The 13396-nt window shown below is 37.5% G+C and overlaps 1 protein-coding gene across 14 annotated transcripts in view; it reads right to left on the bottom strand.

The window, feature by feature from the left end:
- Nucleotides 1-3822: 3822 nt before the first annotated feature.
- Nucleotides 3823-13396, bottom strand: part of ELF2 (E74 like ETS transcription factor 2) — a 101375-nt gene continuing 91801 nt past the window's right edge. For 10 of the 14 annotated variants that reach the window (XM_059168538.1, XM_059168527.1, XM_059168549.1 and 7 more), the window contains 5 exons: nt 11393-11431; nt 10941-11027; nt 7599-7791; nt 6375-6722; nt 3823-6055 (listed from right to left, as the gene is read on the bottom strand). In XM_059168538.1, the coding sequence (XP_059024521.1) occupies nt 5428-6055; nt 6375-6722; nt 7599-7791; nt 10941-11027; nt 11393-11431 (1295 nt within the window). In that variant the 3' untranslated portion in view covers nt 3823-5427. The remainder of the gene's footprint in view (nt 6056-6374; nt 6723-7598; nt 7792-10940; nt 11028-11392; nt 11432-13396) is intronic. The other 4 variants (XM_059168552.1, XM_059168558.1, XM_059168594.1 and 1 more) reach the window with 1 other exon arrangement.

Genomic DNA, 13396 nt, shown 5'->3' with positions numbered 1-13396 from the left:
AATCTATAGTATGAAGGCTTTTCAGAAGCCCATTTTAACATCTTGAACTGCCATTTTCCACTGAACATTTTAGAAAAGCCTATGTTATGATGCAGCTTCGTGGACATAAAGCTCTCCTTGACTGTATCTATATGGCAGCGTGGTTCCCAAACTTGATGGCACCAATGAAATCTCCCAGAGGGATTTTTTTAAAAATACCAATGCCTGGCTCCCGTTCCCATTGTGATCTGATTCTAGTGGACAGGAAAATTACCGTTGTGTTACAGGGAATGAATATCCTACCACTCAAAATATATTTTGCCTGTTAATGACAGTGATGGTATCACTTCATCAAAGTTCTAAAATAGACATTTTCTCAGAGTTAGACATAGTACTACAACGGGATGGGAAGAAGCAATTATCTTGGGAGAAGACAACTGTTGATTTATAGCCTATTTACAGTTGTCTTGTTTTTGATGTGGAATTTTGTGTGTTTTTTTTTGTTTGGTTGGGTTTTTTTTTGTTTTTTTTTTTTTTTTGAGATTTACTTATTTGAGAGCACACAAGGAGGGTCAGAAAGAGAGGGAGAGAGAATCACAACCAGAGTCCACGCCAAGCATGGAGCTTCCCACAACCCGAGATCATGACCTGAGCCGGAACCGAGTTGGATGGTTAACTGAGCCACCCAGGAGCCCCTGGAGTATTTTGCATTAAATGGTCATGTTCTGTTTATAAGTTCTCGCTATAGAAGTTGTAACATACTGTGTTTAAGTCCTGAACTCAGCCTTACTGCTGAGTTGCAGTGTTCAAAAATAGTTATGGCCCCTTAAAAAGTGAACTAGACAAAAATCAAATCCATCTCCCTGCTGCACTTAGGTTTTCAAAGCTCTGGAGGGGTGGTGCAGAAGGGCAAATCACGCTTGCAAGGGGCGAATAGTAACCTCATTCTCATTAGGACGGCCATCACTGTGTACTGACTTCCTACCCGCTACTACTGGTTTTAATTACAGGGGACATGATTGTAAGAGAGGCTGAAGCACAGGTAAATCAAACCACATGGTGCTTGTATTGTAAAAGGGGATAAGCTAATACAGGGAGAAGTTGCAGTGATGGCTGTGGAATTCAAGTAGGGTTATTACTCTTGCCTCCCCAAAACAATGTGCTGTGTAGCGCCTTGGAGAAGGCCAGGTGATTTCAAATAAAAGGAGCAAAGGATACTTTGAAAATAACCCCAAAGCCAAAATGTTCTTTGTGTAGAAGTTTAGCTGTTATATACAGTGATCAGAGATAAAATGCACCAGGTGTTCCATCCCTTACATTCTGCCTTCAGGTCTACCCCTCTGCTAGAATTGTCCTTTATTTTCCCTGTATCAACAAACTTTGGCCTTTTCTTTAGCTTTATTTGCTTAGTCCTTCCTGCTACACTTGATAGCACTGCCCACCAGATCTGGAAATGTTACCTCATTTGTCCTGTTAATTCTCTGTGAACAGTCCTTCATTTCCACTGCTGGTTCTTTTTTCTTCTCCCATAACCCTTGTCTTCACATACTTGGTACTTTTCAGTCTTTAGACTCGGGATTCAAAGTGGACCACTCCGTTTTCAAGCCTATTTCAGAAATTATTTTTGTCACTTCTAACTCAGTAAAGTGAACTCATATCTAGATGAAAGCAAAGTGGTCCAGAGAGTAGCTATCTGCTGGAATGGCCCAGTGAGGTATGGGTGCCTGGAATGTCCGTAGCCCAGAGATGACTAAGTAGCAAGGAGGGCAGCTTAGGAAGATAGGCAGAGTCCAGATCAATGGACTTAAATATTATACTCTGAACTTTTATGTTTTTAGTAAAAGATGCCATTGAAGAATTTATTTTGAAAAAATTTTATTTATTTGAGAGAGCACAAGCAAGGGGAGAAGGCAGAGGGAGAGAAAAAAGGAGCATTGCCTGAGCAGGGAGCCCAATGCGGGACTCAGTCCCAGGCCCCTAGAATCATGACCTGGCAGAAGGCAGATGCTTAATCTTTAGACTGAGCCACCCAGGCACCCTACCACTGAAGTATTTAAAGCAATTCCAAGGGAGTGATGAAATCTACATTTTACAATGCTCTCACCTTACAGCATGAGAAATAAAGAGCAGAGAGAGGCTTGGTGAAGACAAGCAGAAGTAAAGGTTGGGAAAATGGTAAAGGAAGCTACTTAAAAGGTCACATCAATAGGATTTGGTGAATGACTGGAGGTAGGAAGTAAGGTGTCTAGAATTATTTCTTCTGGCATGAGTATTGGACTGCTGGTAATGTCATTTACTGAGCTAAGAAGAACAGATTTTAGAACAGAGTTTAACTGGACATGAAAGAGGAAATCAGGAATTTATACGCAATTAGATAAACCCATCTGAGTATTAAAACTCCAGGCATTTGGTAGTAAAAACCAAAGGCATGGATGAAATTATGTATCCATTAAAAGTTGAAGTGAAATCCTGATGGTAAACACTTAACAGAATGCCAGGCACTGATTCTAAATCCTTAACATATTAATTTGTCAGAGACCCATAGACAGAAACTTGCTAAGTATTAACATTAAACGGGAAGCTGAAGGAGAGCAAAGCAGACTAAGACTGGTCAGGCAGGAAGTAAACCAGAAGAAGGATGTCATGGGAAACCAAAGAATCTTTAAGTAGGCTGAGGCACAAGATCACATGAAAAAATGAAGTGTCTGATTTTACTACTGGACTGTTGGACCTCAATGAGAACTGTTTCTTTTAAGCCAGAATTCAGCTACCAAAGAGAGCAATAGACTGTAAAACTTGTTGGAACAAGGAGAACAAGCAGGTATGAAAAGAAGGCGGAGTACAGGAGGAAGACACACCTGCCTCCTTCCTGAAACAGATGGGTAAGGATGGATGCCAGAATAAGTAGATGCTCTTAAAGCAAAGGGTCCAGAAATGGAGGGAGTACATCTCTGGACCTCCATGTTCTCTATAAAAGAGGTTTACTGGTCATTTGGTTAAGCAGGGTAGTACGGCTGGAATTGTTGCTGGAAGAAGACCTAAAGAATAAATGGACAGACTGCTTGCTAATTATTGTTCAAAAGCCCTAGTAAGGCTGGACTACATAGGGGCATCAAGCCATTGTTAGAAGGTTCTTCTCCTATATACTGTACACAGAAAAAGTTACAGTGGTTTACAGATTTAAAGGATTGAGATTAAAAAGCCATACCACTGATAATTTTAATCAGCAAAACACTGATCTGGTATATACTGTGTACATGTTTCCAAATCTAGACCTTAGGTATAGTTATTCTGAAAGAGACAGAAATGTCTATGTAGAGTGGTAGAGCAAGCTAAGAAGGTCTGACCTAACCCAGTTAGAACCAACTAATAATATAGTGGCGGGGTGGGGGGGGGGGGGATTCTTTACTCAAAATTTAAGTCGCTTTAGCTGTCTTCCATAGGACATGACTTAGATTCTTACCAAGTATGTTACCAAAACCAACACATGTCTGAGTGTCCAGTAAGTTCAGCATTTGGGGAAAGGTGTAGGTATGGAATAAGCTATATATTCTTTGCTCTCCAAAAATACCATGGAATTAGACTAAGGAAACTATAGTACAAAAAAATATATATACAATTCAGTGCCAAAGAAAACTGAAATATTTAGGAAATGTCTTAAGAGTAGTAGAATTTGAGCTTAACTCCCAAATGGGGTAAGAATCAAGTGAGTTTTCTTCGAGCTTTTATTAAAAAGTACCATCAGGTTATGTTTATGGAAAAGATAAACAATTACCAAGGGTGCTGTTCTAAAAATCTGTCGACCTAAGTAGTATCTGATTGAATGCACAACTGAAGGCCACAAAACATTAAGTATCAGTTTATTTAAATTTCTAAAAGATGTAAAAATAGACAACTTTTCTTTGTAGTTGAAAGAGCATTAAGATGTGGGGTCACAGGACCTAATTTGGTGTGAAATTAGGAAATTTCTTGTAATCCCTCTGGTACCTCCATTTCCTAATTTGTAAAAGGGCTAGAGTATTACTTGATCTTCTTAACCCTTAAAAGGTCTGTTTGAGAAATAATTGGTTTGATTTGAAATATAGATACAAGTGTGGCCAAAATTAAAATAATAAACTCATGGTAAGTAGAACATTATAGTTCATGATAGTAATTAGAAAATAAGTGGCAACATGCAGATATCTGCCAAATAGTAATGTAATGGAACAAACAGAAGGAAAAGTTCTTCACACAGTATTGGGAAGGAGAAATAAGACTTCTATACTTAACTAAAACCGTGTCTCTATACTAGCTTTTGAATATTGTTATAAATATCACCAGAGACCAAAACACAACATAAATTTCATTTCTATATTTCAGAAAACCTACTTGAATACACTTTGAAACAAGAGTACAACAAAATAGAATATACTTCAAATGTTGAATATACAAACTATTATAGTTCAAATCTGAACACTGGTACTTTCCCTCTTAAACTTCAACTAAAAAAAAAAAAAAAAAAAAAAGGAAGGAAGAAAACAAACAAACAAAAACACCAGGTATTAGAGCTACCTGACAAAAATTCATGCTGAGCCTGAACTTCGAAGTGACAGTAGAACTGAAACTGCTATGTCTGCACAGACGCCAGGGCTAAGTGAGTGACACAGGCAGGATACAGCAGAAGGCCAGAGCCAACTGTTAATTTGTCCACAATTAAGAAACTGACAGACTTAAACTACCATATAAAATGTTACATGTAAATTCTATAACAATACTGTGCTAGGTACAAGATTTTTAAAATTTTTTTTTAATAAAAAAGCTTTACACAAACAAGCCATTAGCTTATTTCAATAAAGAAAACTGAAAATTAGTCTAAGGCCTTTGTTTTAAATCAGCTTAAGCTATATGATATAAAAAAAAATCGCACTAGATCTTTTTTGCTATCCTCTTTCTGAAAAGCTTTTGGATCCATTTTCAATTCACATTCTAAAATACCTATATTAGCAGTCTTCACATAGCACCAGTTAAGTGAGTTCTGTGTGAACACAGTAATAATTGCTGGTATGCATATAAAATGCATCAAAAATTGCTATATGTAACAATGCGATCACCCATCCCAACCCCTCCCCACTGAAAACTATATAACCTCTTACAGAATGTTAGTGTTCCAAGTCTTAGTGTAACTTGATATTGTAGTGAGTTGCTTGGTCCCTTTCAATCCTTTTCCTTACTGACGGGTTCAGTTGTTTCCTACTGTAAGAGGCAGTTTTCTGTCAGCATCTCCGTACGTAGTTCATTTCCCACTGAAACATGGGATAGGTAATTTATTTCCAGTAAGTCTGATTGTTTTCTTATACGCATTAAAAAGGTTTTAAAGTCTTTTGACTTTGCTTGATGACCTCCCTTGCAAATATTTATGTTAGTACTATCACTAACATTACGTCTAAAGTCCCTGGTAGAGCTGCTGTCTTATTTCTCACATGTCACTAGTCCTTCCGTTTTCATAGTTACAGGAAGGGCAATAGCTGAAGGCGCGCTGACAACCACTACGTGGGTCACTGTCTTATTTCCATCTGCTGGCTTTTCTTCTTGTACCAGCTGCAAAGTTTTCACGTCGTGTTCCTGCTTTTTTGCCACTGCTTCTGATTTTACCTCTGGCCCTTTTATGACCGCACTGATAACTCGCGGAGGAGTCTGGCCAGACGCCTGCTGAGTAGGCACTGATAGTCTCATTACAGGTGTACCGTGGGCTATAGAAACGGGGGTAAGTGCTCTCACAGCCAGCGGGGTTCCAACAATGTTAATGCTTCCCGATCCAGTCAGATTGGACTTTGTCTGCAGTTGACACTGTGCAAGTTGTGTAGCTGGGATGGTAATAATTTTGGCAGGCTGCATGGTGATTTTGTCTCCATTTTCAGAAGAGGCTGGCATCACAGTAGGGATTGTCTGAATAACTACCTTTGGAGAGGTTGCCGTTGTTGGACTAGTGCTGGTTATTAACGGTGCACCTGCATTAACTGACTGAACTGCCACAGTCGAGATTTTCTGACCCAACGATGTCATTACAACAGGTACTTGCATTGCCACACGAACTGTCCTAGTAGATTCAAAAAAAAATTGATTGAATGTTAAGTTAGACAATAGGTTTCTTAGGCAAAAGGATGAATGCAAACCTATAATGTACAAAACTAATGCTCCCAAATTTTACAGGTGTATGAAATGCCACGAAATATATTTTAAAAACATGCCCACATTAAGTTCCATCTATAAAACCATAAGAAAACAATTCAGGGTAGTTGAGACCTCTACTTTAACAATAAAATAGACTTAAAAGATCAAGCACTTTTCGGAGTCTTGAGGACAGTGGATTCTTAGGCTGCTAACATTAAAAAAGGGACATGGTTTCCTTCACTGACCTTGGTGCTGCTGTTGCTGACACAGATGTGGTAGTAGTAGGAGACCTGGATGGAGTATCATGACCAGGGGAGGTGATGTTCACAACTCTAGCTACACCCTTCTCTGTCCTGGAGCAGTTCAGAGATGAGGTTTTTCCACCACGAACAGAGGTTGCTGCTTTCAGGAGACTCTCTGCAGACAGTGACACTCGTTCTAATGATTTTTCATCAGTAGCTGCTGCTAAATCTTCATTACAAGTTTCACTTTTGTCGTCATCTATGACTACTATGTTTTTGGGCATATACTTGAACTGATATACAAGCCTCTGTCCTTCAACCTTTGCAAGAATACCCCTTTGGTAATAGTATCTGTAATGGAAACAGTACTAAATGAATCAATTATATTACATTTTTTTACCCCCCAAAAACACTATGTTGAATGGATACTAACAGAAACATTCACTTATTCCTGTTAGAGAGGAGAAGGAGCTCTTACTGGCTGGAGACTGTTTAAAAGGCTAAGAATTTGGATAAGAATGAAATTGGAATCTGGTGTCACAGGTCCTTTAACCTTTGGGTTTCTAAAATAGCTACAAGTTCTCTTTCTTAAAGGAAGTAATTCAACCTAATACCAAATATTTTACTGTATCTTATGGCATCAGTAAAAATGCAACTGTGATTTACACAGGTTATAAAAACAATCTGACGGTATGTGGAAAAATTACTTAAATGGTGCTTAGTAGAGTGAAATCTGTGGGACACGTGAATACTATCATAAAAACTACGTGTCCATTTACGAACACCGCTAATTAGAAAAAGCCATGTACACTGCAAAGTTTTGTAGGTTTCTCAAATGACAAAACTTAAGAGAAAACTTCATATTAAGATAAATCCATTATAACAAATTCATAGGAACTAAAAACCTGTATTAGAAACCGTATTTCATTTGGGTTTAATTTCCTTAAAGGTCTTCAACTTATTAAGGAATAGTCCTAAGTGCAAAAGCACATTTTTCTGCAAAAATGGGTTTCCAGTGATGACCTTGGAGCTGCTGAAATTTCAGACATCGAGACCAAAATCTTTCTTCTCCATCTACCTCCAAACCTAAGAAACTCCTCTAGAATATCCCACCAAATTAAAACTTATAAAAGGGGGGGGGGGGGTTAGAGATTCTCTTTAAACAAGTAATAAACAATACAGAGGTATACAGGTTTTATTCAATAATTCATTCTCTTGTGTTCCTACCTCAGAGCTCGTCCCATAGTTTCATAGTTCATATCTGGCTTGTTCTTATGCTTTCCCCAAAGTTTAGAGACAGCCTTTGAATCCACAAGCTTGAATATGCCTTTTTCTCTTTGAGTCCACTTAATATACCGAGGACAAGTATTTTTATCTTGAAGTAGATCTAAAAGAAACTCCCACAAGTAGGTTGTGTTTCCTTTGAAAAAAATAATAAGACATCGATTAAAAATTCATTGATATAATTAAATACATAATTAAAAGCAAATATTTAGGGGCACTTCAGTGGCTCAGCCAATTAAGTGTCCAACTCTTGTTTTCTGCTCAAGGTCATAAGATCGAGCCCAATGTAAGGCATGGAGCCTGCTTAAGATTTTCTCTCTTTCCCTCTCCCTCTCTGCCTCTGTCTTCACTCACACCCTTGATCAAAAAAGGCAAATACTTATTTATCCTGGACAAAAATTCAGTAACTACTGTAAAATGTCCTAAAAGTCTGTCACTAAGTACTTGACTATATGAGTAATCATTTATACACTGTCAAACTGTGTTGCCTAGTAAGTTATAGATACACTGCATTTCATTATAACATTATCCTTAACATACCTGTTTGGTTTTCAAAAATAATGTCCTATTTATGTTTACTGTTATGATACTAATAAAGGTCCTGGATTTTAGACTATTATACATCACCCTATCCTAAATTTTGAGTTCAGTAGAGGCAAGGCAAAGGCATAATGCATAGTACTAAGTGAATCTGAATTAAACAGAATCCAGTATCACAAGGTAATGTATAATTATATTCCAAATGAATGACAGAAAATGGGATTTCAGGAATAAAAACAATGGATTGCTAAAACGGGAAAACGTGGAAGATGACTAAGATTTACATAGAGGAAAAGAGCAAATCTGGGATTCAGATAAGGAACTTCATCCCAAAAAGAGAAAGCATGACTCTTTTCATTCCCTTCGGAGAGTGGAAGATGGGCAAGTAGTGGACAGTGGTTATGGGGAGATCAGGCTGAAATTTTCAGAATGCTGTTTTTCTTTTATTCCCTTTGTATAAGCCTCTAGGGCCAGAGATTCTTAAACTGATGAAAGAAGAGAAAAGAACCCTGAGAAGGAGAAAATTAGAATATATACACCACCACTGAGTCACCAGGTCATCTCTAGGCTCCTGCTCACTATCTCTTTACTATCATCAAATCTAGATCCAAATTACAGGCTTTGTGAGAAGGACCTCTAAGAGTAGGAAGCTTCCGAACTAAGCTACTGCTACTGAGTCTAAATGCTGAAGCTCTTCCTCAGGCATTTCATTTTCATTCTGAATTCTCTGAAAATTCAACAAATTTACTAAGCCATAGTTGAGACCAGTGTGCATCTCTTGACCTAAGAAGATGAACCTTCAACTTTACAATGTTCTGTCTGCATCTCTGAAATCCCACTGCATCAGCATCAGTATTTTGTAAAAACTCTTTATGTAACTTTCAACTACATTAAGATGTTTAATTGGGACATTTCTGTGATCAAAAGATTATCAAGCCCTATGGTTGGACACAGTAAAAGTGAGCTAATTCTGGAAGAAACTTCTGAGTAACAAAAACAATGCCTTAAACATACATAATAGGGATTTGAAAGCATCCGTGTTTGTGGAATGAGACTCAACATTCCTCGGGTTGTCTTTGGGTGTTAACTCCACCCCAGTTCCCATCCTCAAGTTAAAACTGAAAGTTCTATATCTCACTTTAAGGAAAACATTCAGAAAGGGAAGCCTTCTTTACTAGATAAGGTAGTTCACTAAGCATATAATAGACATCAGCATTTAGATTGCCATTTTATAGAAGAAACACTGCATTTTTTTTTTTTTTTAAGATTTTAAAGTACTTCCTACATCCAATGTGGGACTTGAACTTATAGCCTCATGATCAAGAATCAGAGGCTCTATACCGACTAAGGCAGTCAGATGCTCTCAACTGGATTTTTAATCTTCACAATTCAACATGTAGCCTCAAGTTTGACAATAAAAGACTGAAACTTTAATAAAAGGTGATTTTGACTGGCAAAAACAGTCATCACAAAGTTTTTCCTCCACTGTTAAGTATCAGATCTTTGAGTACAAGAGACCACTGATGATGGGATTTAAAAAAACAGTAATAATTGTATATTTATGGTTTAGCTTTTTAATATTTACTATTATGGAAGTTTTAAAGTTTTTTTTAATTTTTTTTAAAGATTTCATTTATTTATTAAAGATAGCAAGAGAGAGAACAAGTGGGGGAGGGAGCAACAGAGGGAGAGGGAGCAGCAGATTCCCTGCTGAGCAGGGAACCCGATATGGGACTCGATCCCAGAACCCTGAGATCACAACTTGAGCTAAACGCTTAACCAACTGTGCCACCCAGGTGCCCCGGTTTTAAAGTTTTCAACATAAAAGACAAAACCTAAGATGTTAGAAATGTAAAATGACCAAAGACAAAGATGAGAAGTATCCTTCTGTCCCAAATTCAATTTCTCAGTTTCTGAGTAAGTAACAATTCAATGTTACTGAATTTTTTGTTCTAAATTTGTTGGTAGCCTTATTGGAGAAAAATATTCTTTTTTTACTAAAGGCTTCATTTTTGCTTTATTTAAAATTAGATGTTAAGACCACCTGTTGAAGTTTTGAATATATTATTCCAAAATGGATCCAACTATTAAATATTGGTCTGAAAACATTCATGAAAGTGATAAAATTCTGGTTACAGATTATCAGAACACACCTAAAACCATAACTAAAATATTACCTGAAATCATCCAACCAGAGTGCAGAATGTAGGAGGCTTATCATTAATTTTTGTTTTTAAGGAAAGTATACAAATTCTAAAGCAAAATTGTGTTTTTGTTCTAATTCCTGACATGACTGGAATTGGTTGATTAGGAAATAAAATTCAGCTTGCCTTAAGAGTTCTTGCATTCTATCAGTTAAGAAATTATGTATCAGAAGTAAGTCTTAGTTATAAACCCAACCCCTTCAATTCTGAGCAGCTCTAGGATGAGTGCTCTTACACATACATACCTCGCCTAAGAACAATGGCTCTTAAGAAGGCTGTGCATCAGAAAGCACTTTAGATGACCTTTCCAAACACAAATGCCTACTGCCTTTTACACCCCTATAGAGTATCTATGGCTATAGAATCTCAGTGGGTAGGAACTAGGAAAAAGCTCCCCGGGCAACGCTCAGATGAGGCCTATTACCAAAGACAGTACTTCCATCTGTTCGAGTACTAGAAATCATTTTCTTACAAATGCAAAAATGTCCACGAGGGGGCGGGGGGAGTCATCTCACCTCCCAAACAGCCCTCCCCAAATTACCTTTTCCTTCTCTGGGCTTCTTCTTTATACCTAACTCAGGAGACCCATTGGAAATTGGTGATTGCTGGGTCTTTGGTTTACGGCCAACTGAAAAAAAAAAAGATTGAAACCATACATTGAAAACGGGAAAAAAATACCAGAAGCATGATTAGCAGACTCTTTGATAACACATTTATTCATGAAACTGAACACTAATTTGTGGATTAATACACTCAGTGTATATAGAAAGTTGCACTGAAAAGGAGCATTAAAAGCACTTCTGCAATTTTAAATTACAGCAGTTAGTTGGCAGCAATTTCAGTGTATAGAGCAAGTCAGGTACTACCCAACCTATTATTTACTTGGTCAGAGCCTCAATTTGCTAACCTCTTCCAACAATGCAGCAATGGAAACAAATTCTAGTACAAACTTTTTTTCTGTTCTACAAGATTGTTAGAAAAAACTTTACCTACCTATTGCAGAGGATCTGATTATCTGCGAAGCCCTTTGAGCTCAAATGAGGAAAAGTAAGAGATATTATTTTAAACACTCTACTGCTCTGAGCCAATCCATTCACCAGAATTTAAGCATAAGTGTTCAAATTCCCCCACTTCAACGTGCAGGTACATTATAAGAATAAAAGAAAATCTTTCAATTAATTAACTATTTTATAGGTCTAAAAAGTGTGCCCTTCCTTTTGCTTCTCTTCACTTCTACCAAAAGGGCTCTCCCAGAAAGACTTAGCATCCACAATGAACAGAAAAGCAATACTTATACTAAAGAAGGTATAAGGCTGAAATGCGTTGTTTTCAATCCTCAGCACTGATAAAAGAATGTTGGCAGATGAGGTGAAGCCTCCAGAAAGGCTAGGAATAGTCAAGTATATTATAATTTGCAGATTAAATACATTATTACTTATCTGGTGACTGTCATACATCTGGGTTTCTAATGTCACTCTGGTCTTCATTAGCAAGGATTATTTAGAGCTAAATAAAGACCTAAAAATCAAAGCGTTTTATTTCTAAATACACAGCCATTATATTCCAGGATTTCATTATGGTAACTAATCAAGAAGATGTGTGCTCTGGCAAAAATTAAAAGGGAAAGTTCGCTGGTTTCCTTATTAGAACAGAGATTAATTTCTCAATTTAAGTAATACTAAGAATACAAATGAAAAAAACAAAAACAAAAAACTTCATAGAAATGTTAGTCCAAAAAGGCTTATTTTTATATAAAGCAGTACTTCCCAAATTGTACTTAAGAAATAGTTTATTTATAAGTAGTAAACAACGTTCTACAGTCAAGGTTACTTTTAGAACACTGCATGTTACCTTCTCTTGCAGATTCACAACAACCACTAGTATGTTAGAAGCTCTGGAAATAAAAAGAAGGCTCTGCTATTCAAAAAAAACCTACCTAACTTTGTATGTCCCAAATGAACTTAAGCATATATATTTACATATACATTATATATAATTTTTAAATGGTCATTAAGATAATCTATTCTCAAATATATAAAATATTAAATTGGCAATCTTCTGGTTTCTATCATACCAACATCCCATAGGCAGATGAACCTATTCATCTGCTTTTCATGGTTTTTCCCCCTCTTCTTTCAGATCTAAAAATTTCTTGGGGCACATCGATGGGTCATTTGGTTAAGTGTCTGACTCCTGATTTCGGCCAGGGTCTTGATCTTAGGATCATGAGACTGAGCCCTGCATCGGGCACAGAGTCTGCTTATGATTCTCTTTCTGGGGCACCTGGGTGACTCAGTGGGTTAAAGCCCCTGCCTTCGGCTTGGGTGATGATCTCAGGATCCTGGGATCGAGCCCCATGTCGGGCTCTCTGCTCCACAGGGAGCCTGCTTTCACCCCTCTCTCTGCCTGTCTCTCTGTCTACTTGTGATCTGTCAAATAAATAAATAAAATCTTTAAAAAAAAAAAAAAAGATTCTCTCTTTCTGGGGTGTCTGGGTGGCTCAGTGGGTTAAGCCTCTGCCTTCCACTCAGGTCATGATCTCATGGTCCTGGGATCAAGCCCCACATTGGGCTCTCTGCTCAAGACGGAGCCTGCTTCACCCTATTTCTCTCTCTGCCTGCCTCTCTGCCTACTTGTGATCTCTGTCAAATAAATAAATAAAATCTTAAAAAAAAAAAAAAGATTCTTTCTCCCTCTCCCTCTGCCCCCACCCCCTGCTCGTGTGCACATGTGTGTGCTCTCCCTCTTCCTTAAAAAATAAATCTAAAAAATTTGTGTTTTGTAATAGCTCCTATCAAATAAATCCAGTCAAAGGTTACAGTGGGGAAGATGGTAATCAGGGCTACTTATATGTATGCCTTTTGTCTTTAAACATTTAAACAGCAGGAAGTAATTCTTCCTTCTATTCTTTCAATCATACCTCTCGCAAGATACATGTAATCTATTACATGAGGAAGGAACTCAATCTCATTCTTCACTGTGTCCCTCACAGTAATA

This window comes from Mustela lutreola, chromosome 1 (assembly GCF_030435805.1).
Source record: "Mustela lutreola isolate mMusLut2 chromosome 1, mMusLut2.pri, whole genome shotgun sequence".
Classification (NCBI taxonomy): domain Eukaryota; kingdom Metazoa; phylum Chordata; class Mammalia; order Carnivora; family Mustelidae; genus Mustela; species Mustela lutreola.
Note: the sequence above shows the minus strand (reverse complement) of the source record. Positions and strands in the feature narration are given on the sequence as shown.